The sequence below is a fragment of the Curcuma longa genome, chromosome 14 (genome assembly GCF_044706935.1).
Source record: "Curcuma longa cultivar G26 ecotype Majalengka, Jawa Barat chromosome 14, ITB_CL_G26_1.1, whole genome shotgun sequence".
Classification (NCBI taxonomy): Eukaryota; Viridiplantae; Streptophyta; class Magnoliopsida; order Zingiberales; family Zingiberaceae; genus Curcuma; species Curcuma longa.
The window spans coordinates 7,927,721-7,954,225 of NC_133874.1; the positions used below are offsets into that span (position 1 = coordinate 7,927,721).

The 26,505-nt window shown below is 38.8% G+C and overlaps 5 protein-coding genes and 1 pseudogene across 6 annotated transcripts; 1 reads left to right on the forward strand and 5 right to left on the reverse strand.

Annotated features, from left to right (window-relative positions):
* Positions 1–1,251: 1,251 nt before the first annotated feature.
* LOC141844846 (PI-PLC X domain-containing protein At5g67130-like) lies at positions 1,252–6,208 on the forward strand (annotated as a pseudogene).
* Positions 6,209–7,054: 846 nt separating this feature from the next.
* On the reverse strand, positions 7,055–8,142 carry LOC141845680 (uncharacterized). The gene has a single exon (XM_074733733.1). The coding sequence runs from the start codon at positions 8,139–8,141 to the stop codon at positions 7,305–7,307; it is 837 nt and encodes a 278-aa protein (XP_074589834.1). The 5' UTR covers position 8,142; the 3' UTR covers positions 7,055–7,304.
* A 2,495-nt stretch (positions 8,143–10,637) lies between these two features.
* Positions 10,638–13,784, reverse strand: LOC141845634 (E3 ubiquitin-protein ligase At3g02290-like). Its single transcript, XM_074733695.1, has 5 exons — positions 13,610–13,784; positions 13,074–13,203; positions 11,690–12,077; positions 11,460–11,569; positions 10,638–11,038 (listed from the first exon to the last, which is right to left on the reverse strand). The coding sequence occupies exons 2-5, from the start codon at positions 13,179–13,181 to the stop codon at positions 11,012–11,014; spliced, it is 633 nt and encodes a 210-aa protein (XP_074589796.1). The 5' UTR covers positions 13,182–13,203; positions 13,610–13,784; the 3' UTR covers positions 10,638–11,011.
* A 1,167-nt stretch (positions 13,785–14,951) lies between these two features.
* Positions 14,952–16,625, reverse strand: LOC141844785 (putative protein phosphatase 2C 78). Its single transcript, XM_074732781.1, has 4 exons — positions 16,136–16,625; positions 15,700–16,067; positions 15,400–15,636; positions 14,952–15,316 (listed from the first exon to the last, which is right to left on the reverse strand). The coding sequence occupies exons 1-4, from the start codon at positions 16,392–16,394 to the stop codon at positions 15,056–15,058; spliced, it is 1,125 nt and encodes a 374-aa protein (XP_074588882.1). The 5' UTR covers positions 16,395–16,625; the 3' UTR covers positions 14,952–15,055.
* A 377-nt stretch (positions 16,626–17,002) lies between these two features.
* LOC141844784 (deoxyhypusine synthase-like) lies at positions 17,003–21,064 on the reverse strand. Of its 2 annotated transcripts, XM_074732780.1 has the most exons (8): positions 20,786–21,064; positions 20,470–20,637; positions 19,983–20,201; positions 19,807–19,893; positions 18,654–18,759; positions 18,349–18,584; positions 17,364–17,472; positions 17,003–17,083 (listed from the first exon to the last, which is right to left on the reverse strand). In XM_074732780.1, the coding sequence occupies exons 1-7, from the start codon at positions 21,026–21,028 to the stop codon at positions 17,371–17,373; spliced, it is 1,161 nt and encodes a 386-aa protein (XP_074588881.1). In that variant the 5' UTR covers positions 21,029–21,064; the 3' UTR covers positions 17,003–17,083; positions 17,364–17,370. The 2 variants fall into 2 exon arrangements, with proteins under 2 accessions (XP_074588881.1, XP_074588880.1); XM_074732779.1 differs by lacking the exon at positions 17,003–17,083 and having other exon boundaries at positions 17,092–17,472.
* Positions 21,065–22,166: 1,102 nt separating this feature from the next.
* On the reverse strand, positions 22,167–24,639 carry LOC141845613 (glutamine synthetase nodule isozyme-like). Its single transcript, XM_074733674.1, has 13 exons — positions 24,513–24,639; positions 24,393–24,432; positions 24,217–24,320; positions 24,070–24,118; positions 23,891–23,997; positions 23,722–23,809; positions 23,410–23,538; positions 23,254–23,328; positions 23,086–23,139; positions 22,948–22,985; positions 22,705–22,864; positions 22,472–22,532; positions 22,167–22,388 (listed from the first exon to the last, which is right to left on the reverse strand). The coding sequence occupies exons 1-13, from the start codon at positions 24,584–24,586 to the stop codon at positions 22,297–22,299; spliced, it is 1,071 nt and encodes a 356-aa protein (XP_074589775.1). The 5' UTR covers positions 24,587–24,639; the 3' UTR covers positions 22,167–22,296.
* Positions 24,640–26,505: the final 1,866 nt, after the last annotated feature.

Genomic DNA, 26,505 nt, shown 5'->3' on the forward strand with positions numbered 1-26,505 from the left:
TGCTCGATCTCGATCTCGATCGATCTGCTGCTGCACTCTCTCTCTCTCTCTCGAGAAATCGCGATCGCGGGGAAGAACGGGGATTAGGTTTGGGAATGATTTGGGAGGAGCGTCGTCTCTCGACTCGATTCAAAAATGCGACGGTGGGAGGATCTGGTGATCCGCCGGAGTATGGACGAGATTGGAATGAACGAATCAGAGAACGACACGTAGCAAGCGACCGATATATACACAAATATAGCCGTTGGGCTGTGCCTCTGATAGAGATATTTTAATCGTCCGTAATGGAATTTGAACTTTCGAAAAGCAGCGGAGTAGGTAGCGTGGAAAGATAACGGAAAGGTAAACCGGCATAATCTCCCTACCGGTCTAGCATGACCAAATTATATATTTTATATATATATATATATATATATATATATATAGAGAAATACTACGCTGCGCGATGAGGAATCCGCGATCCGTGTGTGACACCCGTGATCCACCGCTGTTGTCACCGCCCTCACCGTGTCATCCGGCCACTGTCGATCGCCGCCTCTAGCACGATCGACGCATCGCTCGTCGGCGCTCCGTCCGACGTCGGATTTCGATCGAATAATGGATAGAATCCGACGGAATTCGATCAGAAATAGGATGGATAATAACCGCACTGTTTCCGACCAAATCACGATCGGAGACCATATCCTCGGACTCTATCAAGATGGTAGATCATATTGTCGTGGATAGTATCATCATCTCCTATTGTATCATTGCCAATAAGCCATTAATTTATCTTAAAGATATTTCCAAAAAGTGAGCCTAAATAAGGGATAAAGATTAGTGAGCCTAAATAATGTTTTAAAATAAATGGTCTTAATTGAAAATTTATTTAAAAAAAGTGGTTACAGTGAGAAAATACAACAATGTGGGGCTTATAAGCAAAATTTCCCTTCCAAAAATGAAAATTTGCAGAAGTATCTTTGCCTCGACTCCCTTGCCCTTTATAGTAGTAGTCAAAGACTGGTCAATCGATGGAGATCGAGTTGCACTCGCAAGAGATCGTGTAGAGCGCCTTCTCCGATTCCGTCCACCGACATGGAGCTAGAGGCGGCGGCGCATCCGTCGCAGTTGAGCTATTTCTTAATGGAGTCTTCCGTCGCCGAGGCGCTTCAAGCTTCTGAGGAACCCGCGCCTCCCTTCCGTTCATGGCGACGCGACTACTTGGTAGGCGCCATTTACCTCATCTAAGAAATTGTCTTGTGATAGGGTTTCATGAGAGTAAGCTTTGCTCGTTCATCTTCTAAAAGAACGACCTTTCTTTCATGGCACATTCCATGATGCCCTAATTTTTTTTTAATGCTTGTTGTTCTGCCTTCACATTGCTTACTCTCGACAACAGTTGCCTTCCAATTTTCTATTCGAGGGGGGAAAAATTAGCTGCAGCCTTTTCCAGAATGGGCCTCCTCAGTAGAAGTTTCCTTCTTCCTTTTGGCGGCCTCCTTCGGCGCTTCAATTGCCTGTTCCAATGGAGAATGCCAGGCAAGTGCAGTTTTGCTAGTTGTTTTAGCTTTTCCCTTTTCTGCCTGTATTCTAGAAGCAAGTTCTAAGGGCAATTTACTTCTTTTTGAGAAGAACTTCTATTTCATTTAGACACATTTGGGGCGAAACTTTGTGCAGTTGCTTGATGATTGTTCTTCGGACAGTGATTGCCAGGCAGGGTTGTATTGTTTCTCCTGCGGTATCTTTAATTCAGGGTGTGTGCGGCAAACTGCATCGGATCAATTCAAGATTGTGGTATGTTTCTTCTTGCACCCTCAATTTCTTCTCTTATTGCTAAATTAATTAAGATAGCTTCTTCTTTGCTATTCATAGATGTCTCTACTGGTCAATCGTTATAACTATGTTTTTATTTGCTTGTTGTAACCTGCATGTTATAGTTCGAATTACTCAATCACGTCGCTGAGTGTTAGAAGATAAGTGGAAAAAAAAATATTATGTTCCACAATATGAGTAGTCTGTCTTCTTTCACTACAGTAAAAAATAAGGATTTTGTTGTGGTGCATATGTAGGACCTATTTTGATACAATTAGTTGCATCTAAATTTATGAAGTGATAATTGATACATAATTCATATTTGAATTGTATATCAAGCTAATATTCTTTGTTTCAGTTACCCACTTAACGTGGTGTGAATATAAATTGATTAAATGAAAAGATGCACTGAAAACTTTTGTTCATGTTTATTTTGTTGGATTTACATGATATTGTTGGGACCGATGCGTTCGCTAGAGGGGAGTGAATAGCGATTTTCTTTCTTTCCTGCGAATTCGTTAGCGGAAGTAAAATAGCAAAAGCAAGATTAAAGAACACAATCGCTAACCCAGTTTGTTTACTTGGTATCCACCTCTACAAGGTGACTAGTCCAAGGATCCACACACACAACACCTTTCCACTATAAAAACTTCTCCTTTTCAAAGAGCACTTTGAAGGCGGAGAAACCTTTACAGAATGATCTCTTCCTTTCACAAAGATGAGTAGTGAAGTATGGAAGAAGATTAGAGAGAGTTACAGAGCTTGAAGATTGTGTAAGAAGAGAAAGAATAGAACCCCTGCTTCTCCAATCGTCAATCTGCATTTTTATAATTTTTCTGACATCAGTCAACTGCTCCTTGGGCCAGTCGACTGATGGTCTTCAACGGCTCTTTAAATCGCGTTTAATTCTCCAGCTGTTAACCCAATGTTCGAATATCAGTCGACTGATGGAGCCATCAGTCGACTGGTCATGAGTCGACTGGTCAACTAGTCATCAGTCGACTGGTCAACTGGTCAGTCGACTGATCAGTCACCAAAGTTTCTGTGTGCTTCTGATCAAGACATCAAGCGATTGATGGCAGTGTCAGTCGACTGGTGAAGTTGAAGGTCGCGCCTCCGGGACTTCACCATTTGCCAAGTCTTCAAACCTGGACTTTCCTGTATACTCAAATCACACATGTTAGATCACCAACATTGCCTAACTTAAACTCATTTTAGCTAAACATTAAAATCCAATTCACTTGGGGCAAGATTGAACCAACAGATATTATTCTTATGTCCATTATAAGAAGCGCATCCCTGTTTAATATATTTGGTAATTTGGTGTTGTGACTAATATTGTGTCAACGGCAACCACATTTTTTCTTGAAAGAAAGGATTCATCTTACCGTATATGAATAAGTGAAAGATACATATAATGGTGAAATGGCTTGTAGTAGCTTTCAAAAATTAACTTGTCTCAAAGTCATTTCATCGTTCCATTTCCTGTATTTTAGTTACCAAGTTACTTCTTTTGGTTTCTTTGACACAGAATAACTCCTTGCCCTTCAATAAATATGCATTTCTCACAACCCACAATTCTTTTGCTATTACTGGAGAACCTTCTCGAATGGGAATCCCACGAGCTACATTTGAAAATCAAGAGGACAGCGTCACTCAACAGTTAAACGTAGGGCTCTAATATATCTGAATATTCTACCTGCTGTCTCTTTAGATTTTCTTTTTGACATTATTGTCTTGTAATCCTTCAACTGGCAGAATGGTGTTAGAGCTTTGATGTTGGACACATATGACTTTGAAGATGACATATGGTTGTGCCATTCAAATGGTGGAGAATGCAATGCTTTTACTGCTTTCGTAAGTATGCATTATAGAAAATTGACATTTTATTACCCATCTATTCTGTTTGTCAGTTTACTTTGTTTTCATTTCTATTCATCTTTCAATTTGCTATCCGTAGTTGGTGAAATTAGCGTCTACCAGTCAAAAAATCTTTAGTATCAATCATGGTGAATCTCTGAGAGTGGAATTGGCAATAACAAAATAAAAAGGAAAAAATTATTGAAGAAAAGAATATTAAAAATATAAGATTCCTATTAAATCATCTTATTATTATACAATTATTATTGCATAATACTCTTATGGACATATAATCTATTACTGATGTCATTTTGCTATTCAATCATTACTATTTCTTATATGCATTATTAATTCAAATATTAGCAAACTTTAAATTGTTATATGATTTTATCTAATAATTATAAAATTATTATGAGTACTTTTATTTTTTTATGTTAGTAATGTTTTTCGTCTAAAATAGACTACATAGTAGAACTGAATAATTCTAATTTGTGATGTATGAGTGTGATTCCAAGGTGGTGATAAATATAATTCACGGCACTGAAGATCCTCTATGGTCATGCAAAATGTTTTAGTCTTTTGTGGTTTGACAACTGACCACCCAAGATGGACGAATACAAAATGGGCTGTGCTTGAAACCAGACTATTGTCTACTACAATTTTGTTTGTTCTGCAAAAGCAAAGAGCTAATACATCTTTGAACCAGCTATAGATACTATGAAGGAAATTGAGGCATTCTTGTCTTTGAATCCATCAGAAATTGTCACATTGATCTTAGAAGATTATGTTAAGACTCCAAATGGATTAACAAAACTTTTCAATGATTCAGGTTTGCTGAAGTACTGGTTCCCAGTTTCCAACATGCCCCAAAATGGTCGAGACTGGCCTTTAGTAAGTGACATGGTTGCAAACAACCAGCGTTTGATTGTCTTTACGTCTATCAAATCCAAGCAAGATACAAAAGGGATAGGCTATTAGTGGAACTACATGGTCGAAAACCAATGAAAGCAACATCCTCTTCAAAATGTGATTGAGCTTATGAAAATATGATGCGATTTGCATTCCTCTTGAAAAAATCTCTTGTTTTTCGTGGATGAATGTTCCCTTTGTTACTCAGTTTTGCACTTCCTGATACTCCTCTCTTCTTTGGGCATTTCTATATTGAAGTGATTTATAAATGTTTTCAGGGCACTTTAATCTGGAAACACCTAAAGTTATGAATAATGTTTGATTTTGTTACAGAATTCTCGAATGATACTGAAACTTTTAACTTGAGTTATGTATCATTTACTTTTATCTACAAATTTCTTAGTATTCTTCTTTAAAATGCTGTAGATGGAGATGGTGGCATTAAAGCTGGGAAATGCTTCAACTGTGCTGAATCTGCTCCTCTAAATGACACAAGCAAATCTCAAGTTAGATGGCTTTTCCCCCCTATTTCTGTGATAACACATGGTACACATTAATTGAGCATGAATCACAAGGAGACCAATAAAGCAATCTGAACTACCTAATCCTGTAATCAAGATCATCAAGAGATGTTGTAAAAATCAATGCCATCCATCAGTGTTCATGTGCTCAGAATAACTTGCTGATTACTATGTTGTTGTGATACATCCTGTTCAGAGTGTTTGATGAACTTATTATAGACCGCAGGAGTTCTATCTATCTAGACATTGAACTGTTCTAAAAAAAAGGAGATGACAAAAATGAGAATTCTAATCCCTAATATCAAATACATTTTCAGAGAAGATGGAGGAGTGTTTGAGGCAACAGATATGCTTAATGGGAAATTGCTATGTGGACGTTCTGATGTACCTTTATGCACTGTAAGTTCTTCAATTATGTTTTTGCTGAAATCTAGAAGTACACCGTCCTGAAAGAGTAGATTTTTTCTAAAAAAGATTACAATTCTGTGTACATGGTCCTGAATTTCACTGGACGAAAACTAAAACATTTAATATATTTCACTGTTTCAATTGCTCGTGGTATTCCATAGACCACAAGTTCCTTCTTGATACTTCACCACAAGCTTTTTTACTCGGCCAATTTGTTCATCTTTTGGATGCATATGTTCACTGTTTAGCTAAAGTAAGACCAATGAGATATCATGGCTTTTTGTGTAGGATTCTTTATTTGATTATAACTTGTTTCTGGATGTTAGTTTGTCTGGTTTTATCATGACCACACGGAGACACCGACGCAATCAAGGAACCTAGATCTCTAATGCTTAATAAAGTTCAGAGTTATCGTGTCACTGAACATTGATAGTGCCCTTATTTAGCTGATTCCAACTCATCTCCCACCTTTTTATTAAAAAAACACTGCAAATGCCCCATTGTTGGAATTCAGTGAACTGGATCCAAAAGAAACTTTGCCGATTGTGTCAAGACTTCTCTGAACATTCATGCTGCTACAGATTATTTTGTTCCTGAGTGAAACCGGTCATTAGTTACTTCAATGCTTAAAGATTGAAAATTATAGCACTGTTTTAATTTTCATTCCTATTAATCTTTTTCTATTACCTTTGTCCATGTAGGCTGGCTCTCCTTCATGAACTGGTCCGTGCCAGCAATGCCGGCGCTCTTTCGTATAGCAAAGAACTGCAGAAAGTCACTACAGGTATAAGATGGATTTCCTCTTTTCTCTTTGAATTAAGAAAAATATAGCAACATTCCAATATCAACGAAGAACAGAAAAATCTATGTTTTTTACTTTTCTTTGATATCACTTGGTTAAATCATTTACATGGTAGAATGAATCTCTTGGAAAGTAAGGCTAGTAAAAGGAAACACTGGATAATGTGAGTCAAATAATTTGTGGTTACTTACACCTGGGGACCTCAAAATATCTTGATAGGTAATCGATATGTAAGAGCCCATCTAGTCATAAATATGTTTTAAATGAGGACAAAATCCCATAAATACAAATCAGTGCTATTGTATAATGGGACAACTTAGATGGAGAGAGCAAGTCAATTTATGTCTGAAAATGTTGTTTTTCAGCAACAATTGAAGGAAACCTTGAAACTTGAGGTTCGAGTAGTATCATTAATTACATTTGATTAGACCTAACGCGGTCTAATCCTTGTCGGGGATCCCGCATCGATCACGGAAGTTTCGTTTCGTGCACCGGGCTGTCTTTTTTATCATGCTTGAGTGCATATGTAGATATTATGGAAGGAGAACAGATCTCCAGTACTATTTCAGATTTTCGAAAAATTAAACAAATACTGACTGGATATGGCTATTGGAATATATTCCAGACAGCCCTAGGACATTTAGAAGAACATAACACCTCAAGAACACAAATAAGTGGCACTCAGAACTGTTCCCAAATTATATGATACCTGACACATCATATGATCTTAGAGTCATGACAAACACTTATGTATCTTCATAGCCCACTCAATCTCTCAAGAACACAATAAACCATGGCCATTGGAATAGAAAAACTTAAGTGGTACTCAAACCAATCTGCAAATTATGAGGTGTCTAATACATCATGGATCTCAGAGCCATGGCAAACACTCATGTATCTACATTGTTCACTCAATCTCTCATGTTTGTAGTTGTTTTGTCAACTTCATCACTCTCATGCAAGTCTGAGTTACAGACAGCATAGGTTTAGGGAGAACAAGTGTGTTGCAGTGCCTAAGATGTAGTGCTTGATATTGCTGTTTTCCTCTTGATAACTTCAATATTTGTAGTTGCAAAGACAGGCAAGCCATCTGAGAGATCTTCTTGGGCATAGATGTTCTTCAGTTCGAATAGATCATCATCGCCATCTTCCTGGTCGTCATGATTGATCTCTTCTCTCCTGGCCCTGGTAAAGTGAGTAAAATCTTTGCTTGCCCTTGCGAATGGCAGTTGATGACCTCGATGGAACCAATCTCTACGAAGGTGGCCATCGTTAATGGGTTTGTTGATCACCCACTTGCCCTCCTCATGTCTGGCGCCGCCGGGCCTGCTGCCCCAGGTCTCAAAATCACTCAAGGTGATTCCTTTCTGGCTACTGGGGCTCGCAAAGCTGCTGCCGCCACAGAAATTGGTTGGCTTGGAGCCGGCGCAGCTCTTGCTGCTGCTTTGGTAACTGAGAGCGTCGCTTCTTCTTCTTCTTCGTCGCCTCTCACTCTGCTCTGCATGCCATTTCTGCATTTCTTTGCCCTCCTTGGCTTCCTCCCCGGCGGCGGAACTGGGGTTCAAGCACTTGAGCGTCTTCCTGGGAGTAGCTTGGTTGAAGAAATGGTTGAGATAACTCACAAGCTTGGCTCCCGGAGAGCTCGGTCGCTTCCACTTCTTGTCCTTGACTGGTGGCGACGCCATCGCCCGTCCCTCAACGCCTAATCTTCTCTGTTGCACTCCATTTGGCACCTCCCTTTCCGCAGTCGCCAAACTGAGGCCAGGCATGTCATCAATGGCGCCGGAGAAGTACCTTGTGGCCTCGAACACATCGAGTTCATCCGACTCATACTCGCAAGGGTTGTTCATCTTCCACCCACTGCTGACTCCAGTTCTTCCTGCTTTGCATGGATATATATAAGACATTTCTGTGGTGACTGGTGAGTGGAGCTTAAAGAACTAATGGTGGATAAGGGAGACTTTAGCAAACCTGCTGCAGCACTTCAATCAATCACCATTAGCAGTAAGAACAGATGACCCCTCTTTAAAAAGCTCCTGTAGCAGTAACCTAACTCATAGGGGAAGCTTCAGTTGCCTGGTAGGTCTGGTTCTTCTGTCTCTCTCACACAGTGCCAAAGCATCAACTGTTGCTGGCCTTATCCCCAATGAGTTTGTTTCCTTGTCCTACAGTCCCTACACTACCCTCTCCATGCGACTGCAGCCAGAACTTTTGCCTTTGCTGCAAAGCATAGTTGTCTCTACTGTGCAGGCGAAGCTGTTCTTCTCCACAGTCGCCAAAGATGAGGCTGAGAGGGAGTGGAGGGATGGAGGAGGACGCAGAGGCCATGACTCTGTTGGACAAACCAAACATCCTTTAGATGAATTCTGACTTTATGGAGGAAGAAAAGGGGTGTCACACTTGTCAGCACTGATAGGAATGTTGTGGCAGCTTGGTGCATGGATGCTTTTGTGTTTCCTGCTGGAGCCCAAGCAAGAATCTGATGTCCCCCACTCTGGTCGACTCGGGTCACTTACGAGCTAGTCAAGTCGGGAAGAAGGCTCGGGATCTTGACGGTCGACTTAGATCACTTGCGAGTTATGAACTTGTAGAGCACTGTCAAAGCTAGTGTTTGTTTTGTGAGGTGTGGGGAAATTGTGTTACACGATAGAAAGTTCGATCGGTTCGGCTCGCTTACGAGTTAGTCAAATCAGGAAGAAGGCTTAGGAACTCGACGGTTGGTTTAGTCGTAGAGGCAACTCAATTCATTTTAAATGTCGTAGTTAAACGCGAGGCAAGTAGCCAAAGTGGGCATGTATCATGCGGTCCGATTTGGCCTTCGAAATGGCTACCGACGAGGGAATAGATAGAAGACTTAGCTCGCGAGCAAACCAGTGACTGTTGCTTGCCATCCGACCGACGGATATCTATCTTGAATGGTTGGTCATGAGGATCCTGCTGCATAAAAGAAGGGGGTTTGTCCATTTGAGTTTGACAAGTACAATGACCATGACAAACAGTTTGGTTCTTCTTCACATGAGTGGTTTGCAAGATATGGATTTTATATAATATTTATATTTATAATATTTGCATCAATATATATATATATATATATATATATATTATTGAGTTTCATTTTCATAGGTAAACATCATCATATTTATGTGACAACATTTCTATGACGTATATATAATACATATTTGCTTTATAGTATTAGAATTTGATTTTTTTTGTATTTTTATATACAATATACTAGTACAATAATTTTATGTTTTATGTATTATATATTACTCAAAATTAGTAATATAATTAGTTAATAAACTATTTAATTTTAGAGAATGTCTTCCTTTCTTTGTGTCTTTCATAGTCTCAAGAAAGACAGCTTCGTCTCTAATGTTTGCTCTTGCCGCTATGACGGTTTCCTTTTTCGTCTTGGTCTCTTCTACTTTCGAGTTGGTGGTATAATTCTATTGTTGGATACTCTATTCGGTTTAATTTTCTAATGAATTATATTTAGGGGTGTCAATTCAGATAGGTTGGATGGATTCAAATTGAGTTGAAATAAAATATTATTAAAAAATTTTTATCCGAATTCGAATTCAATCGAAATTGAAACCCATATAACTTGAATAACTCAATTTTTTGCTATTTTTTGATAATTTTTTATTTTTATTTTAATATTTTATCATTATCATATTAATATTACATAAAACATCTTAATTTTTAAAATAAAATTTAATTTAACTTCTAAAAAAATCTTATAAATTGTAAATCTAGGTCAATTCAAATTTAATCTAATCTAAAATCTCAAACCCGATCCAAATTCAAAAATCCTCAATCCTAACTTGATTTTTTTTTCAAATTGGGTCAGATTGAATCCATTTTTGACACCCCTAATTATATTGTATAATTTTATTTTAAAATATATGGTGAAAATAAATGGAGTTTTCTTTTCCTCAAAACAAAGCTTAAAAAAATGATAATTATAATTTTAACTAAGTCTATATAACATAATAATAATATGTTTAAAATTATTTTTCTTAAAAATACCTTTTTTTTACAAAAAGATAAAAAAAAGACACTTGACAAACTAAAGGCTTAAATTGAAGTTAGTCTATTTTCTTCACAATTTGTGAAGTATGGATAGGAGAATCCTATGTGAAGTTTCTTTCATGCATCTTTTTTTTCAGACAACAAATTTATTCATTAGCAATTAAATAATGTAAACCAGAGAATCAGCTTGAGATTTCTTTTCAATGAGAAACTTCAACTTCAAGAACTTATTTATCAAAAAAAAAAATTGGAAAACATATAAACCAGATTAATAAAACAATTTTAGTTTTTGTGCTCCATTGCACATGAGCAAATCCTTTTCCTTCCAAGTGAGACAAAAGTATGATTTTGACTAAACTGAAAGAAGCAAAAAATTTTCTACACCATTTTCTTTTCATCATTGTTTCATTCTCACAAGAAACATAGAAAACAATGGAGGTGGAGCCTGAGAGAATTCTAATGTATGGCTCACTATGCAAGCATCTATGGAGGTGAACCTACTCTATTGAGGTTGCCTTATCATCTTATCAATAAAGATCAAAATGAATATTTGTGTTTGGTTACGCGATAGCTGACAACTTCTTGAGTAAATATTTCGGAATGGGAAGAAGGAATGAACAGCTAGATACTGAGAAGTATCATTCATTTACAGTTTGTAGAGCTGACCACTAGAGAACCCCAGTCAGGATCAGACATCTTCTTTAAATAACATTAGCTGCAAGAAGAACAACAAAAGAAAGGGATTACAAAGATTGAAGGAAATAGGAAAGCAAACAAGATGCCAGATAGCTTTTATCTTCATGTATAGAATGTGAGCAGTAGCTAAGAATTTAACTTCCCCAAGTATTTACCACTTTCTATGATCTTAGTTGTCTTTTTCATTGTCTTTGATGTCATACTCTTTAGAGGTCCTAGCATTAATGGTTACAAGAGTAATGCGTTTAGCCTGACATTAGCATTTTAAGTTTAAGATTATGTTTAGAGTCTTGTATATATCCATGTATTTAGAATTAGGGTCAAAAGAATTCAATCTCTTTATGCATTTCTTGATTGCCAAATCTGCAAATGGTGCTTCTACATATACTAAAAGCGAGGTTATAATAGAAGTAGTTAATTTTGCATTAAGAAACAATTACCTTGTTACAGAATGGGCAGGCATGGCTTCTTTCCATCCACTCATATACACAGCAAAGGTGGAACTGATGAGAACATTGCAAAGTACTCCTTGGATTTTCACTAGTGTATTCTGTGGACAAACATAGTCTAATTTACTTGATACTGCAATGGCAAGTATTTATAAGGGAGCCAAACTAAACAATAGGACCATATAGCATGCACATCAATCGGTTTTCGTAATTCAACTCACCCTCAAGGCAAATTGGGCATGCATCTTCATCATCAGATGATGGATACAAACATGTTACTCCAGCAGTCATTCTTGGCGAAGGCTGCAAACTCCCGGAGTGGCATGTGTTGGTGGATCCATTTTTCTCCTTTGGGTCGGCTTGAATGTTTGCAACCTTTTCATATCTGACTGATACAGATGTTGGCTTATGCGTCGGAGTTTCTGCCTGTCTTAACACAAGGTCATGATGCTGTCTCTGTGGCTGGGAGCCTCTAGGATCATTGTTTGACAGAAGAATGGCAGTATTGTTATCCCCAGTATTGACTGGGGAAGAAGGAACTCCAGGAAGTGTCGCAGGATCGTCTAACGGCACAACTCCTTGATCTCTGCTCTGGAACAATGAATGGCACTGCAGAATGCACATAGGTCAGTACTAAACAATTCTGATCATAATAGACAAAAAAACTCAGTGTTAGAATTAGAACTATTAGAGTTATAATCATAAGCTGAGTAGGTTTAGTCTCATATTAGATATTTTATTATAGGATGGAGTAAATTTTACTGAATAACAAGAATAAAAATACTTATTTCTCTCAACTCTTTATATCTTGTAAATTTAGTGATGGCACATTTATTATCAGCTATTGTTAGAAATGCTATCTGCAGTAAAGAAGTTAGCATTCTGTTAAGTATGTTCGAATGTGCCTCAATATCTAAATCTATTTTCCAATCTATAGCAAGCTTCATCAGGGAAAAGAAAATAGTCTATAATTCTGTATTGTTCTAACATATATTTAGATGGACATAATGGATAATACAACACAATGCATGGAGTAGAGAAAATAAGGTTGGTTTGTGTGGGAAGAGCAATCTTTATCATTGACAGTGTAAAGTAACAGAAAAGCTTCAGATGTTGTAGGATCTAATTTGTATAATCAGGTTTTGCTCCTATAGTTTATATTTGTGGCAAGACTTGTATAGCTCTATTAACATCTTCAATTTGCCTGCTGTTAGTGTTTATAGGTGAGATATTTGGAAGCATTGAGAGATTTTTTCATGTTAAAGCCATGAAAAAAAGTCTTTCAACTTCTCCAAGTGATTACAATTTACAATTACATACAGACAATGTGTTTGATCACTTATATGTCGAGTTTGGAAATGATAAAATCGAAACAAGGTAATGTAGATCAAACTAAAGTTTATAGTAGGAAGCCCTAGAAGTTGAACTAATATGAACAAACAAAATATTCTGTTCAAAGCATGATATCAGAGGAACTTTTTTGTTTCTATCTTGGCAAAAATCAATCAGTATAGCCAATGACTAGTCCAAAACTTATTCAAGTTGAAGCAGTGATCAGATGAGCCTAAGAGAAAGCTCATTGTGAAGACATTAAAGGCAACATACCAGATCAAAGTAGAGCTGACCCAATCTGTAGAGAGGGAGACATATTCTATTTTGATCTTCTTGCTCTTCCAAGGTATTCTCACGCAAACAGCAACCCACACAACCCATAACTCGAGACTGGTCAAATTTTCTGTGGCAAGATAAGCTGGGCGCTTCAATATTTGTGATTTCAGCAATCGATTGATGAACTATTCACTTCAATTTCTGCCCAAACTCGAATTCAAGAGACAAACAGGAAAATCGAAGAAAAATGGCCGCTTTTACCAAGGAAAATCAGGAACAAGCTCTCTAAAGTTCCACGGGAAACAAAAAAAATAAGTTGGGAAATTGCGCCCAATTTGGCGAGGAAGAAAACTTTCCTTATTGAAACAACCCTTAATCGATTGATTTCAAACAAGGAAGGCAAAAGAGGGAAAGAAACGAACAAAAATCGACAAAGCGGAAACTTTCCGTCGGAAAAGGGCAAAGAAGGAAGCTCCAACACCAAATCTCAATCCAATTCGGAAGGGCATAAATCAACACGGCAGTACAAATACCTCAGCTTCCGTCTTCTGCCGGAGGTAGCAGTAGCGTCCAAACCCAAACGCGGATGCAAGCGCTGAAGCAGCGAGATCAAGGTGCGGCGATAGGCGCGCGATCCAGAAGCTGAATCCGATTCTCCAGAGAGAGAGAGAGAGAGAATCCTCTCGATTCGTGAGTTCGCGTGCGTGATCGACGAGACGAAGGGGACAAAGCTTAAACCTCCATCAATGGCATTTATGCAAATATTTATTTAGCTCCTTTGAGATTTTCAACATTTTTTATATTTTTTTTATTTTTATTGTTTATATTATTTCGCTCGAAACATGGTCTGATTTTATAAACATTTATGGCGACTTTTTAAAATAAAATTTATAATATTTTACGATATATCTGAATTTTATTTAAAACATAATTGAGCCTAAATAATTACTTAGGTTAGGAAATTTTTTTAAAAAATAGAATATTTAGTTTAATTCAAAGTAGGCCAATCGACACGAACTTGAGCGTAATTCTGTCTTGACCATGACCAAGCTCATCTTTTTTTTTAAATAATAAAATATTTAAAAAAATAATAAATAAATATTTTATTATTTTTTATATATTTTTTAATTTTTAGATATTTTAATTTTTAATTTTAATTTTCAAACACTCAAACATGCTAAGCTTAGTATAGTCTCTCATTTAGGTGCAAACGAATCGAATCAAATAATAGATAAAATATTGATATTTGAATTCAAGTTTAAAAATATATAATATTTAAATTTAAAATTTTAAAAATATAATTAATTTTGACTCAAGTTCAGTTCAAAATAAAATTCGAGCTCGTAACAAAATTATAATTCAAATGATTTAAATTTAAATTTGATTCAAATTATTCTTAATTTGAATATATTTAAATTAAAATTGTATAAAAATAATCAGACTTTGATTTAAATTTGACTTGACTTACAAACAATCGAACAAAACATTATGAGTTCAAATTTGACTAGAAAAAATTATCGAACATATTCGAGTTCAACTCAAATTCGATAATTTCGAATACAAATCAAATATTTTTCAAACCAACTCAAAAAGCTTGCGAACATGTTCAATTCGTTTGCACCCCCGATCCCACTCAATCCAACCCATAGCATAGACCAAACTAGGCACAACACGGACGTTGCCATGCCATGCCTTACGCAACCCTAGCCGTGCGGGGTCATACATAGCTCGACTTGTTTACACCTCTAGTTCGATTTACGATCGACTCCTAAAATTTAAAGTTGAGAGTAAAATCTAAACCAAAGAAATAAATTATTCGATGAAATAATCTTGAAAAGAATAATGGCATTCTGTTTACTAATGAATTCCTAAAACCCTAAATCCCTCTGTTCTGTTCATTGTTCATCGTTCATGTTCAGATACCTGATAGATCTATCATTTTCATGGCGAAATCAATGTTTACAGGCGGCAGATTCTCCTCAAATTCCCCCAACAACTTCTTCCAATTCATCGGAATTGGCGGAGATGTCCGCCGGAGTATCGGTGCAGCCGCAACGGCTGCCTCTGAACTCGGGATGGCTCCCTCGTCGGCTCCGATCGAGATAGATCACTATCACCGTAATGTCGTCGTGAATCTGCCGCCTCTCGCCCTTTTCGATCTTCTTCACATCGTCGTATCTCATCTCCTGCTTCCTCGCCGCCTCGTCTAGGGCCGCGCGGATCAATCGCTTCGCGATGCCCTGCAAGAGTTTCATCGAAGAATCAGAGGGCTTTGCTTCGCTCGCGATGAAGAAGAACTAACCGATCGGAGCATGGAGCTTACTGCTCTGGGGTTGTTGAAGACTATCTCTACTGCAGCTTCGTCGCTTAGCTGCTCCCAGAGCCCGTCCGATGCGAAGATGAGGAACAAGTCCTCCGGCGTGAGCTTGCGGATCTGAATCGATGGCTCGGCGGTGATGATCGGCCTCTTTAGGGGAAGAGGCGCGACGAACTGCTGGAACAAGGGATCTCTGCTGAACCCTGGAATCTTGAGGTAGATGTCCCCGATAGACCTTGAGACCTAACAAGAGAAGAAGTTTGTTGATGACGACGACGATGATGAAGCACGTTGCAAGATGATCACCTGAATGATTCCTTTGATTCGCCAGACGCCGCGGGTGAGGACGACGATGTGCTTATCGTCAGGATGCAGCTCGGCGAGCTCCCTCCTGATTTCCTCCACGGCGACGTTGTGGTCGGTGGACAGCCGCTCGGCGACCACGGCCTTCCTGTTCATGGCCTGGCGGCCGAGCACGGCCCGGGAATCCCCCAAATTGGCCACGAAGAGTGTGTCGCCGGTGATGGCGCCGACGAGGCAGCAGGAGCCCACCGACGCGATCTGCGGCCGCGACGGCCAGGACCGCTTCACCAGGCGCGTGAACTCCTCCTCCGTCGCGTCGAAGGCTTTCCTGATCACCTCCGCCGATACGCCGCCTTGCTCCGCAGCGAACCCTAGAAAAACCCTAGCTTTGGTTAGATGAACACATCAAGATGCACGAGAGGAGGGCGGAGGGGAGTACGATCGAGATGGGGGAAGAGGTGGTGGCTGACAAAGCGAGACGCCTCGGGGCCGCCGTGGCCGTCGTAGACGCCGACGAAGGTAGCGGAAGGCGAGGTCAGCACCTGGCCCTGGTCCTCGAGGGAGCTGTTCGCCTGCACGACTGCGATGGAGAACTCGCCGGACGCGTGGGGCTTCAGGTCCGTATGCCACAGCAACCCATCTCCGCCACCGAGCCTCCCAAAGCACCGCTCCAGCGGCCTGACGAAAGAGCGCAACATCGCCGCCGCAGCCGACCTCGCCGGGCAGCCTTATGAACCCTAAAAACCAGAGCTTTCTTCCTGCTCGCCGTTCCAAAGCACCGAATCCGGGACCTTTCTCCGCCGCCGAAGCCGCCAAAGATCGAAACTTTCTTCACCTCCGCGTGAGTTAATGGCGAGATCAAGCTCCGATGGATCGCGCAAGTGCATCCGATGCCGAAAGCGAAGAAAAGTTCGCGTCTTCGACGCGTAAAGGAAGCGGAAACTTTATACCACTTTGCTCATGCGGTCAATCGGGGTTGTTGATGATCACACACGTTTTACCTACCAAGATTTGGGGAGAGAAACAAGAAGACATTTATGGATCTGACAGCTGCCATTTTCTGGTCAAATCATTACAGAAAACAAATCTGTCAGATACCCGTTAGTCAACTCAAGAACAGGATGGACAAAGTCAACGTTTCTAATTACAGCATTCTTTGAAGTCAATCTTCGCTGGAAATGAACAGAAAGACAAGATTGTGTTCTATAATTTAAAGTCAACCACAGAGAGCAAAGGATGGATAGATCTTTGCTTTAAGGAAGATTTCAAGTGGACATGTTTGTTTGTCCACCAAATCCGCGGACCCGGTCAGTGGTTCGGCTGGTCAGTCGGAGTCGAGTCTATGCTAGTTCGAGTCAGGGTCGGCCTCGAGACTCCAAGAACAGATCTGAACAATTTACCAACACAATAAGAGCACTTCACAATACAGTTCTTGACATGATTATGATTGTTCTTGTTCTTAGCTTAAAGCTGAAGCTGCAATTTATGACACTTGTTTGGAGATCAAATGACCTCCAATGAGTAACTCTCAACCAAAGCAGTAATCTTCAAACATCACACTGAAATTTACAGTTTCCGAGCGCCGACACAATTTCGAGAAGAACATGCTTCTACGATTGATCGATCGAGCGAAGAAGCATGATCAGGCAAATTAGTTAAGATTATACCTTTGTGCTAATATCGGCACACAGTGTTTGTGTTAAGTTTTTGATGAAATTTCTTGGCAAATGTTGCAGCCACCAGTAGGGGAAAAGCAATGGTTGCGTCGCAGTGAACCTGTTTGAATTCAGTAGGAAAAAAAGTTAGGATGAAGTTCAGAAACTCGCCATTCGACTAGTTAACGAAGCTCGATTTGAAGTGCCTAGCCGCAAGACTCGATGCGAATGAAAATGCATCCAAAAATTCTTGAAGTGGGAGTTGAAAACATTCCGACTTATCATTCTCATTTGAAGAAACAGCAGCATTTGATAAAAATTCTTGACAAGGCAATTCTAGTCGAGAATTTGCATCCATGGACATACTAGTCAAGCGACGATTTTATAAGATGAAGTTACGATCAAATCATAATGTTTCACCTTTAGAATCAGTACAAAGAAAAACAATAACAACAATCAAACCTTATTCTACTAAGTGAAGTTGACTATATGGATCTTTCTATATCATTGAATTCTATCTCCTACTATATCGTCATCTATATTTACAGAAATTTTATCTTATTTTATTATTGTTAAAAGTCTTTTTTAATCTTCCTCTTCCTCATTTGATATGCATATTGGTCGTTTAAGTACATGTCAATACCATCTTAAATGTCTCTCAGAATTTTCTCTTAATAGATGCAACTCCGACTTTATATCTAATGTTCTCATTTTTTATCTTGTTGATCCTCGTATGTTCGCACATCCACCTTAACATTCTCATCTCTACAATTCTCATCTTTTGCTCATGTGTTTGAGTCATAGCCGTCGATTCAACTCAGTACGGGAATAGATAAAATAGACAGTAAATGTATGAATACCCGAAAAAGGGAAGAGATTGCAGCCTCAAATCCACTACATGTATCGACAAAAGAAGCTAGGAGGAATCTAGTGAAGGATAACTAAATATGCCAAATCGATGGAAAATAACAAGGGAGAAGAAGGAATAACCACATACTTTAGTTGTCTTCGCAGAACCTTTTATTTTTCCCCATGAAATTGCCTCGTCGGGCTGAGCTCCTGAGTCACTTCCATCAAATTCTTGCGCGGTGTTGATATAAACAGCATAATCTGCACCATTTCGGAACATGTTGGCATTACAGATATGGTGCTTTGGAAGGCCCCCGCCGAGAATAATGATCCCAGTCTTTCTCCGATCCACATGTATGGCTTCTCCATTCATAGCTCGGATGTCTGCAATCTGAAATGTCAACAATAAAGATACAAGGATGCAAAAGTGACTCAGCTCAAAAGTGTTCCTACCTTGCACGATGTCGATAAGCAAACCAGGATTCCGGACTGAATGACAATACAACATATCCCCCAATGATCCATCAGTCAATGCCGGGCAATAGACCGAAACACCATTCTACTAAAGTTACAAATAGTTTAGTAAGTGCCAAAGAAGTATCTTATTTTCTGCATGTGAGGACTATATCGAAGTAAAGATTCCAGAGCTGCAGAAGAAAGAAAAACCCTGTGCGGTAGTACGAGTTATCAAACACATATTACCTTAGATGTTGCTCACTTAAGAGAGACTACTAATATTATAACAGAACTCGGGATTGTTGCTGTCGTGACGGTCAAGTTATTCGACATTTATTTTTCTACCAGACATCAATCCATTTAGCCTTCAATAAACTAAGTCACCAATAGTCTCCATTTAAAGAGTATGTATCAACATAATTTATTAAGAACTTTTAAAAAATGAATAAAATCCATTAATCAAATTAGAATGGATTTGTTAGGAAATTTAAAATAAAGTGTCATGCAATGTGTCAAATAAAACAGATATCAGGATTGTTATAAAATCGAAAACTTGTGCACAAATTTGTTAAAAAAAGTGCTAGATGCATTAAAAATTTTAAAGCAATTAATATGATAAAATAAGAGGAATTATGTCGAGGTAATATACTCATGCTCCGACAACTAATCAATTTAATAGTGAGACAAGTAGAATCATTTAGGATTGAAGGTGTGAAGGGTAGAGGAAAACCAAAAAAATTTCTGTTCAATGTAATTAGAAATGATTTAAGAAATCTGAATATCACTAGTGATAGCCTTGCATAAAGTTAAAATGGAGAGACCTTATCCACATAGTTGATTCAAACAGTTGGACTAACACAAATTGATGGGGAGAATGTCGATTTATCCTAAGTCTGATTGTTTGGAAATCTTGACGTGATTGCCTAAGTCCTCTATCTTCATCTCTTCTTCCATAGAGCTACAACCACTCAACCTTTGATTCTAAGCTAAACTCTTGAGCTCTAATCAAGCGAATAGTGTTTCCATGGAGATCCTGGATGACTAGGCTACTTAGGCAACAAAAATCCCATGCTAATTAGTGAGTCTGTAGTCCATCATCCTTTGAGCAACTATTTTTAGACAAAAGGAAGTTGAGAATAACTTGCAATACCTTGTATGCCCAGTACAAGTACGAGTTTTCATCATTAATTTCTTTGCCAAGGCGAGCAATCACTTTTGAAGGAGTCCATACTACATTCTGCTAGCATACACATCAACTTGTGTCAGAGAAAAACATTTCAAGTAACATTTAAATGGAATTTTTAAGTTGATTAATCCCATTGCTACCTCCGTAGTCTGTTCAGTTAACATTCGGTCCAGAATTGGCATGATCCAATCCTCAAATTTGCAGTAATTGTCATTAGGCACCAACAGGTTTCCAATTCGATTCAACCCTTTTGAACGTAGAGAGACCCCCGACAAAGAGAAGTCACCCCGATAAGTTGGGGCGAGACACTTGATTAGATCTTCTTCTATACCACCAGCAGTTGTCACCAAAACTTCAACCTAGACATAAAAGAAGACTGTCATATCAAGACATAGGGAAATAAACTTCTAAGATGAAGTAATGCCTTTGAGGAATAGAGCAACTAAAACATTTGAATGAAGAAAACTTTAGAATGGTAATGACAATGAGCCATTTTTCAACAAGACAGAAAAGAACTAGTAGTTTGTGAATTCAGAATCATGACTCATAATGCAATTGGATAGTTCTAAATATGTAACTGTTTTCAACAAAATCGATTTTTTCAATTATAAAAGGGGAAAAAATTACCATGCGGTGCTGCACAAGGAATCGGATGATCTCCCTAATTCCGGAAGATACAAGGTTCGAAGTGAATCCTAGAAAAATCTTACACCCCACCGATTCCCTGTAGGCAGGATTCCGCTGTTCTTCACCGCAATCTTCCGTGGGCGACTCATGGGAGAGCCTCCAATCTATCTTCCTTAGCGTCCGCCAGTAAAGAGGTTGAAAAATTAGCGAAGAAAAAAATGACAACAAAAAAAAAATCAGATTTTTACATAAAAAAAGAGAATTTTGCCGCTAACACAAACTACACGAACGGAGAAGAGCGGCCGGCAAAGCTCACCATCTGGTTGACGATCTCGATGGCGTCTCCGAGGTTGGAGGCTTGAAACCCGGTGCTGGACAAAGAGTCAAGGAGACCGAGGAGGTCCAACCCCTGGTTGAAGTCGTACCCGGCGACCTTGGTGAATCGTTTCTCCTCCAAGGATATGGACGGCTTGAACACCACCGACCGCACCGACTCCAGCGTCTCCCGGTCTCGCTTCTCCCCAGCGGAGCCGAAGACTTCCATCTCCTCCTGAGGCATCGCCGTCGCGCCGACAAAGGAAGAGGGAGCTCTCCGGGAATCTTGCAACAGCGCTCGCGTTTCACAGCTTCGCCAGGCTTTTAACGGATCAAGATTCCAAAATTCGGCCCGACCCGATCCGGCCCATCTCGCTATTTCTTTATTTATTTATATATTTAATAAGAGTTTATTGATGATCGTAATTCACAAAAGCTTTATTTGTAGATATTGTTTTTTTATTAAATTTATTTATTTAATTTGATGAATTATTAATCCTTATTCATTTAATTAACTTTGTGCCTACAGAATAAATATAAATAAATTCTTATCAAATCAAATGCTAAATTCATGAACAACTCTATCTATAAGAAATTCGAGAGGCTACTAAAGAACACTTGTCACACGAATTCAATCGTTTTTGATCTCACCCTTCAAATTGTTCTGCATTTTCTAACCAACTCTCTTACTCACTCATCAATTCATTGATAATTTGAGTTTAAAATGTGAGCACATTCATTTATTTTTTATAATTTAAGTGCTCATATCCTTACAAACTCGACTAGTCATAGAGATGAACGATCTTTCCTCCTGGTTCATTTATCGAGTAAATTCGAAGGGACTTGATACTGCATCGTCAGCTTACCGCCATAGTCCATCTATCATTTAGGGTTGTGTAGATGCCAAATTGAATACTCTTCTTCAGCAAAAGGTGGAATCCACCATCCCAGCGGCCTCACACGGTCAGCCCTATGACCATCTGTGAGGAGGTAAATCGAAAAGTTGTAGTTGTCCACGACGGAGAAGAACATTGCCTCAACTTCGCCGAGATTCAAATCCTTGTCCACTTCAGCAACTCTGCTTCATCATAACCAACTCAACTATGCTCCGGGGGCCCGAATTGATTAATCGAACCGTGGATCCCTCAACACAATCTTGTCCTACAAATTAAATGCCCATGCGTATCTCAAGTGAGGATTGATCTGTGGTGGTCTGAGTATCCATTCATGCTCCTTCAACACATAGCATCAAAGTTAAAAACACTCAAACTGTGTCGATCTTTTGATTGAAACAATACTATTTTCGTATCGTGCTGACATTTCGATGCATGAGTCGGTGACAAAATATTGAAGGTCGGAGGAGAAAGGAAATGAAATAGAGGAAGAAGACGAAACACTTTTATTGCTATCAGTAAAATGCAGCTTATGCTTGAGTGAGAACAGCTGCTGTAGCTTAACAACCATCACATAGAAATTAAACACACACAAAGAGAGCTTGATAGCCAACTCAAGTTATTCTTCCAACAGGATTGTAGTCTCCGCGATCATCGAAGTAACGACATATGGATCCATGTTCGAAGCCGGTCTTCTATCTTCGAAGTAACCTGAACACACAAACATCTCGTAATCTTGGTAGTTCAGATCATCTTGTGCCTAAAAGAGCTAGCTTTGTTGCAATTCTACTCACCTTTGCCATTTTTTTCAGTGTCGCGGCCGACACGAATACTTGCTCCGCGGTTAGCCACTCCCTGAGAAGCATAAGTACATGCCAATCAGATCGGATGTTAGAATGTTCATGAACAAAGTTTGTGTTCAACTTCATAAGAATTTATTTATGTTCGTTCAATAGTATAAGTTAGTATGACTTGTTAACATTCATGTTAAGCTTGTTGGATCGGCTTGTTTACACCCCTGACATACCCAGATGAAGGTGTTGATGTCCGCGGTCTCGTGACGGCCGGTAAGCCGACGTTCGTTGCCTTCCCCGTAGGCTGCAATGTGCTCCTTGTGCCGCCGGCCTAACTTTTCTATAGCCTTCTTGATGACTTCAAAACCACCATCACTCCTCATGGCTTTGGTGCTGAAAACAGCCAAGAAGAAGAGGAGGATGATGATCAAATTCAAGCGAGCAAGCATACGAAAAGGCGAAACAAAACTTGTCACCTGTAGTTTGTGTGAGCACCAGCACCATTCCAATCACCCTACAAACACACAAGTTTGAAACATGTTTTCGTTTTTCCGATTAGGATTTATCGGAGAAGCTCGTAGTAAGTCGAAAACAAAATCTAGTCTAAGTCTCACCTGAATTGGTTTCGGGTCGAAAGACAGCACCACTCCAGCAATCTCAGTGATTCTCTGATGGTATCCACAAGCAAATAACACTACTGAGCAAGCAATTTTCCGGAAGGTTCTTCGAATGTCGAATCGATCGATGGACCGACTAGATTCGGTTAGACATCAGCACTTTACCTCAAGAATGTAGCGCGCAATCCACATTTGATCAGCCGCGGAGATGCCAACTGAAGGCCCTACTTGGAACTCCCACTACACACATGACATGAATTTCAGTTCTCTGAGATTTTTTTTTCAACTAACCGAACCGATAAACGATACGTATAACGATACCTGGCCGGGCATGACCTCTCCGTTGATGCCACTTATGTCGATCCCAGCGTAAAGACAGGCTTTGTAATGAGCATCAACTATGTCGCGCCCGAAAGCTTTGTCAGCACCAGCTGAACAATAGTAAGGACCCTGGAAGAGTTTGAATCAATCCTAGTTAGCATACTTTAACATGGATAAGATTCGATAAGCAAAACATTTCTATCGAAAAAAATGATATTCGTAAGCTGAACCAAGATGAGTATATGATGTTTCGAGATCCAAAAGTTGCATAATGTACAACAAACATCGATAATTTTCGAATCGAGACAAAACCTGAGGACCCGGGAAGCCCCCAACTGGCCAGCCAAGAGGCCACTTAACATCCTTCTGAAGGAGAGTGTACTCCTGCTCTATACCATACCTATCAAGGGAGGATAATAACCTCGATCAGAAACAAAGATCGAACGAACGACAACCAAAGGACTAAATCTACACAAAGTACCAAGTTTCTTGAGCAACAACATCCGGGTGGCTAAATATCTTCGCGGCATTGTATCGTTTGTTAGTAGGAATTGGGTCTCCAGCCGGTGTGTAGCAATCACACATGACCTAAAGAAGTGAATTGTTGTGTTAAGCACCCGAGAATTACGATAACTAGGAAAGCTTTAAGTTGGAACTCACAAGGATATTGTTGCCCCTCCTGAAAGGATCCTTGAAAATAGCTTGGGGACTGTATGAAGCATAGAGACTCATCGAGTTTGAGTACCGCGAATCGCAAAATTCAGTCACTAAATCTTATCGAAATAGAAAGTTTCATGAGATTCCTACTATAGGATCACTTCACTGTCTTTCCCAGGAGCTTGACCAGTGCTTGAGCCATCATAGTTCCACTTCGGAAGCTTGCTTGGATCACTCACCGTGCCCGGAAGTGTCTGTTAACGACACCGAAAATGTAGACTACGACAACAATGAAGTAGCACAAGACTAAGGAATGAGAAACATACCCTTGCCTTGCTCCTTATATCCATACCTGATCCTCCAATCCTGTTAACCAAGAGAAGATTTATGAAGAAAAGAAGACAGTAACAAAGGTTACCAACAAAAGGAAAGGCGAAGGACCGAACCATATGTACTCGGCTATGATCTTCTCTGTGCAATCGGAGAGGTTCAGATCGATGAGATCGGTGAGCAAAGACATGGCTGCTAAGATACAAAAACCAAAGACAAAAAGAACTGATCCAAGAAATAGAACAGAAGAGTAGTGTGAGGAGAAAGAGGAGGCAAGGTAGGATTTATATAGGAAAGGAAAGCATGATGGCAAGTAGATTCTTCGATATATATCGAAATTGAACAAATCGAAATTGAAATAAAACAAATGAAAGGAATCTAGTTAACAACAAGTCAATTGGATTTCAGATTCTTGGCCTTGAACTGAAAAGTTTTTAAAGCATGAGTTTGTTCCAAAGTTTTCCTTTTCCATAGTATTTCTTTACAGTAATTGCATTGTCTTGTGCCCTCAGCCGTTGACTTTTGCATTTGGCTTCTAATTAAGAAGATGTCATGATTCAGTTTGCTTCTCTTTTTTTTTGGCTTTTAATATAATTTTATGATGAGAAGTTGACTTTCTTTCATCTTTCTTCCATTCAAACTTGAGAAACATTTGAGTATGATAGATCATTTAAGTAATATAATACCTCTAATTAAAATTGAACAATGCAAGCCCCACGGGTGTAGCACAGTTGGTACTCGGGTGGCAGACTTACTGGGTTGGGCATGGATTGATTCTCTGGGATTTCATCGCCCTAGAGTATACCCTCCCACCATGAGACCGTTGTGTATCGTGATTTATCTGTCTGTATCTCGTATGGTGAGCAAAATTACCTTTTTGCTCGATAGTTATCATCGAAATCACGACAAAACCAATATCTTTAGCCTCTTCTTCTTATACAAGCCAACCTCTGCAAGGACCATTTCCTTATTCAACTCATAATCTGTTAATGGGTTCTATACATGTAATCCACATCCAATAACTTAAATCCATAATTAACGATGCATTAATTAGATCACTTTGTCGGGTTTAATCCTTAATGACAACGATGTGTGATATTAATTAACATGTAAGCTCACTAAATGTAGATTTAATCCATCAACATCAAAGATTAAGGAACTTAACATGATTACATTCTTTGCTCTTCCATTCCATGGCATGCTAGTTCTTTTGCAGCCTTTTGCAGCTTAGGCATCGACTTCGCGAGCATATATGCCGCTTCAACTTTATTCTAAACCATTCATCGATACCGAAGGAATCGAATCGATAGTAAGAAGTGAGGACCAATGGTTCAATGTGTGCAAGTGATTGTGTTGAGATGGTATATATTCCTCTAAAGAGTGCATAATTGGATTCCTTGAAGAAGGAATGCATTTGCAAGAACAAGTTGTGAGGCATCTTCGCGAAGTATCATCGTTCATCACTCGTCATTCGCTCTAATATTCTCGGAAAAAAGAATGGTTGGAATTTACCTATCATGTCAAAGAAATTCTTCAATTTGGTAACACCTAAGATATAATTTGTTATTAAAAAAGATAGTTGGGTACATGAAGTTCCCGTCAATACGAGATCCCGGAGAAGAATATATTATACGCAGTCTTACCTTGCTTTGCAAAAGGTTGTCAATACTCATAATAAAATTTGATAACACATAAGATACAACTCAATAGCACCTAAGATATAACTTTAGTAGCACATACAATACAATTTGACGATATGTATAATTCAATAACACATAATAAGACTTGGTATCACTTAAGATGTAATTTTAGAAGAAAATTGCTTGTAATACAATTTGGAAGTTATTGTGCTCTTAATTTAAGTTTATTTGTTGTTTGAAACTTTTATATATTACAACTTATTTAATTAGTTTGTGAGCTTAATATTACAAATTTGTTTCTTAGTTTATTTATTTATTTATCATATTGATAAAAATTTTATTAAAAAATATAATTCATAAACTTCGTTCGTGAACATTATAATGTTCACGAACAACTTTCATTAATCTTTATTCATAAATATTAACAAGCTGCACACATATATGTTTAAGTTGATGGAAGCATAAATCT

Coding starts and splice junctions, on each gene's coding strand:
- LOC141845680 (XM_074733733.1), bottom strand. CDS start 8,141: ATGAACAACCCTTGCGAGTATGAGTCGGATGAACTCGATGTGTTCGAG.
- LOC141845634 (XM_074733695.1), bottom strand. CDS start 13,181: ATGGGTTGTGTGGGTTGCTGTTTGCGTGAGAATACCTTGGAAGAGCAA. Junction 12,078..13,073: donor GTCAGCTCTACTTTGATCTG/GTATGTTGCCTT, acceptor TGCATTCTGCAG/TGCCATTCATTGTTCCAGAG. Junction 11,570..11,689: donor ATGCCCAATTTGCCTTGAGG/GTGAGTTGAATT, acceptor GTTTGTCCACAG/AATACACTAGTGAAAATCCA.
- LOC141844785 (XM_074732781.1), bottom strand. CDS start 16,394: ATGTTGCGCTCTTTCGTCAGGCCGCTGGAGCGGTGCTTTGGGAGGCTC. Junction 16,068..16,135: donor CCTCTTCCCCCATCTCGATC/GTACTCCCCTCC, acceptor GGGTTTTTCTAG/GGTTCGCTGCGGAGCAAGGC. Junction 15,317..15,399: donor TCTTCAACAACCCCAGAGCA/GTAAGCTCCATG, acceptor AAACTCTTGCAG/GGCATCGCGAAGCGATTGAT.
- LOC141844784 (XM_074732780.1), bottom strand. CDS start 21,028: ATGCCTCAGGAGGAGATGGAAGTCTTCGGCTCCGCTGGGGAGAAGCGA. Junction 20,638..20,785: donor TCGAGATCGTCAACCAGATG/GTGAGCTTTGCC, acceptor ACGCTAAGGAAG/ATAGATTGGAGGCTCTCCCA. Junction 20,202..20,469: donor TCCTTGTGCAGCACCGCATG/GTAATTTTTTCC, acceptor TTTTATGTCTAG/GTTGAAGTTTTGGTGACAAC.
- LOC141845613 (XM_074733674.1), bottom strand. CDS start 24,586: ATGTCTTTGCTCACCGATCTCATCGATCTGAACCTCTCCGATTGCACA. Junction 24,433..24,512: donor ATCATAGCCGAGTACATATG/GTTCGGTCCTTC, acceptor CTTGGTTAACAG/GATTGGAGGATCAGGTATGG. Junction 23,329..23,409: donor GAGAGGTCATGCCCGGCCAG/GTATCGTTATAC, acceptor TCATGTGTGTAG/TGGGAGTTCCAAGTAGGGCC.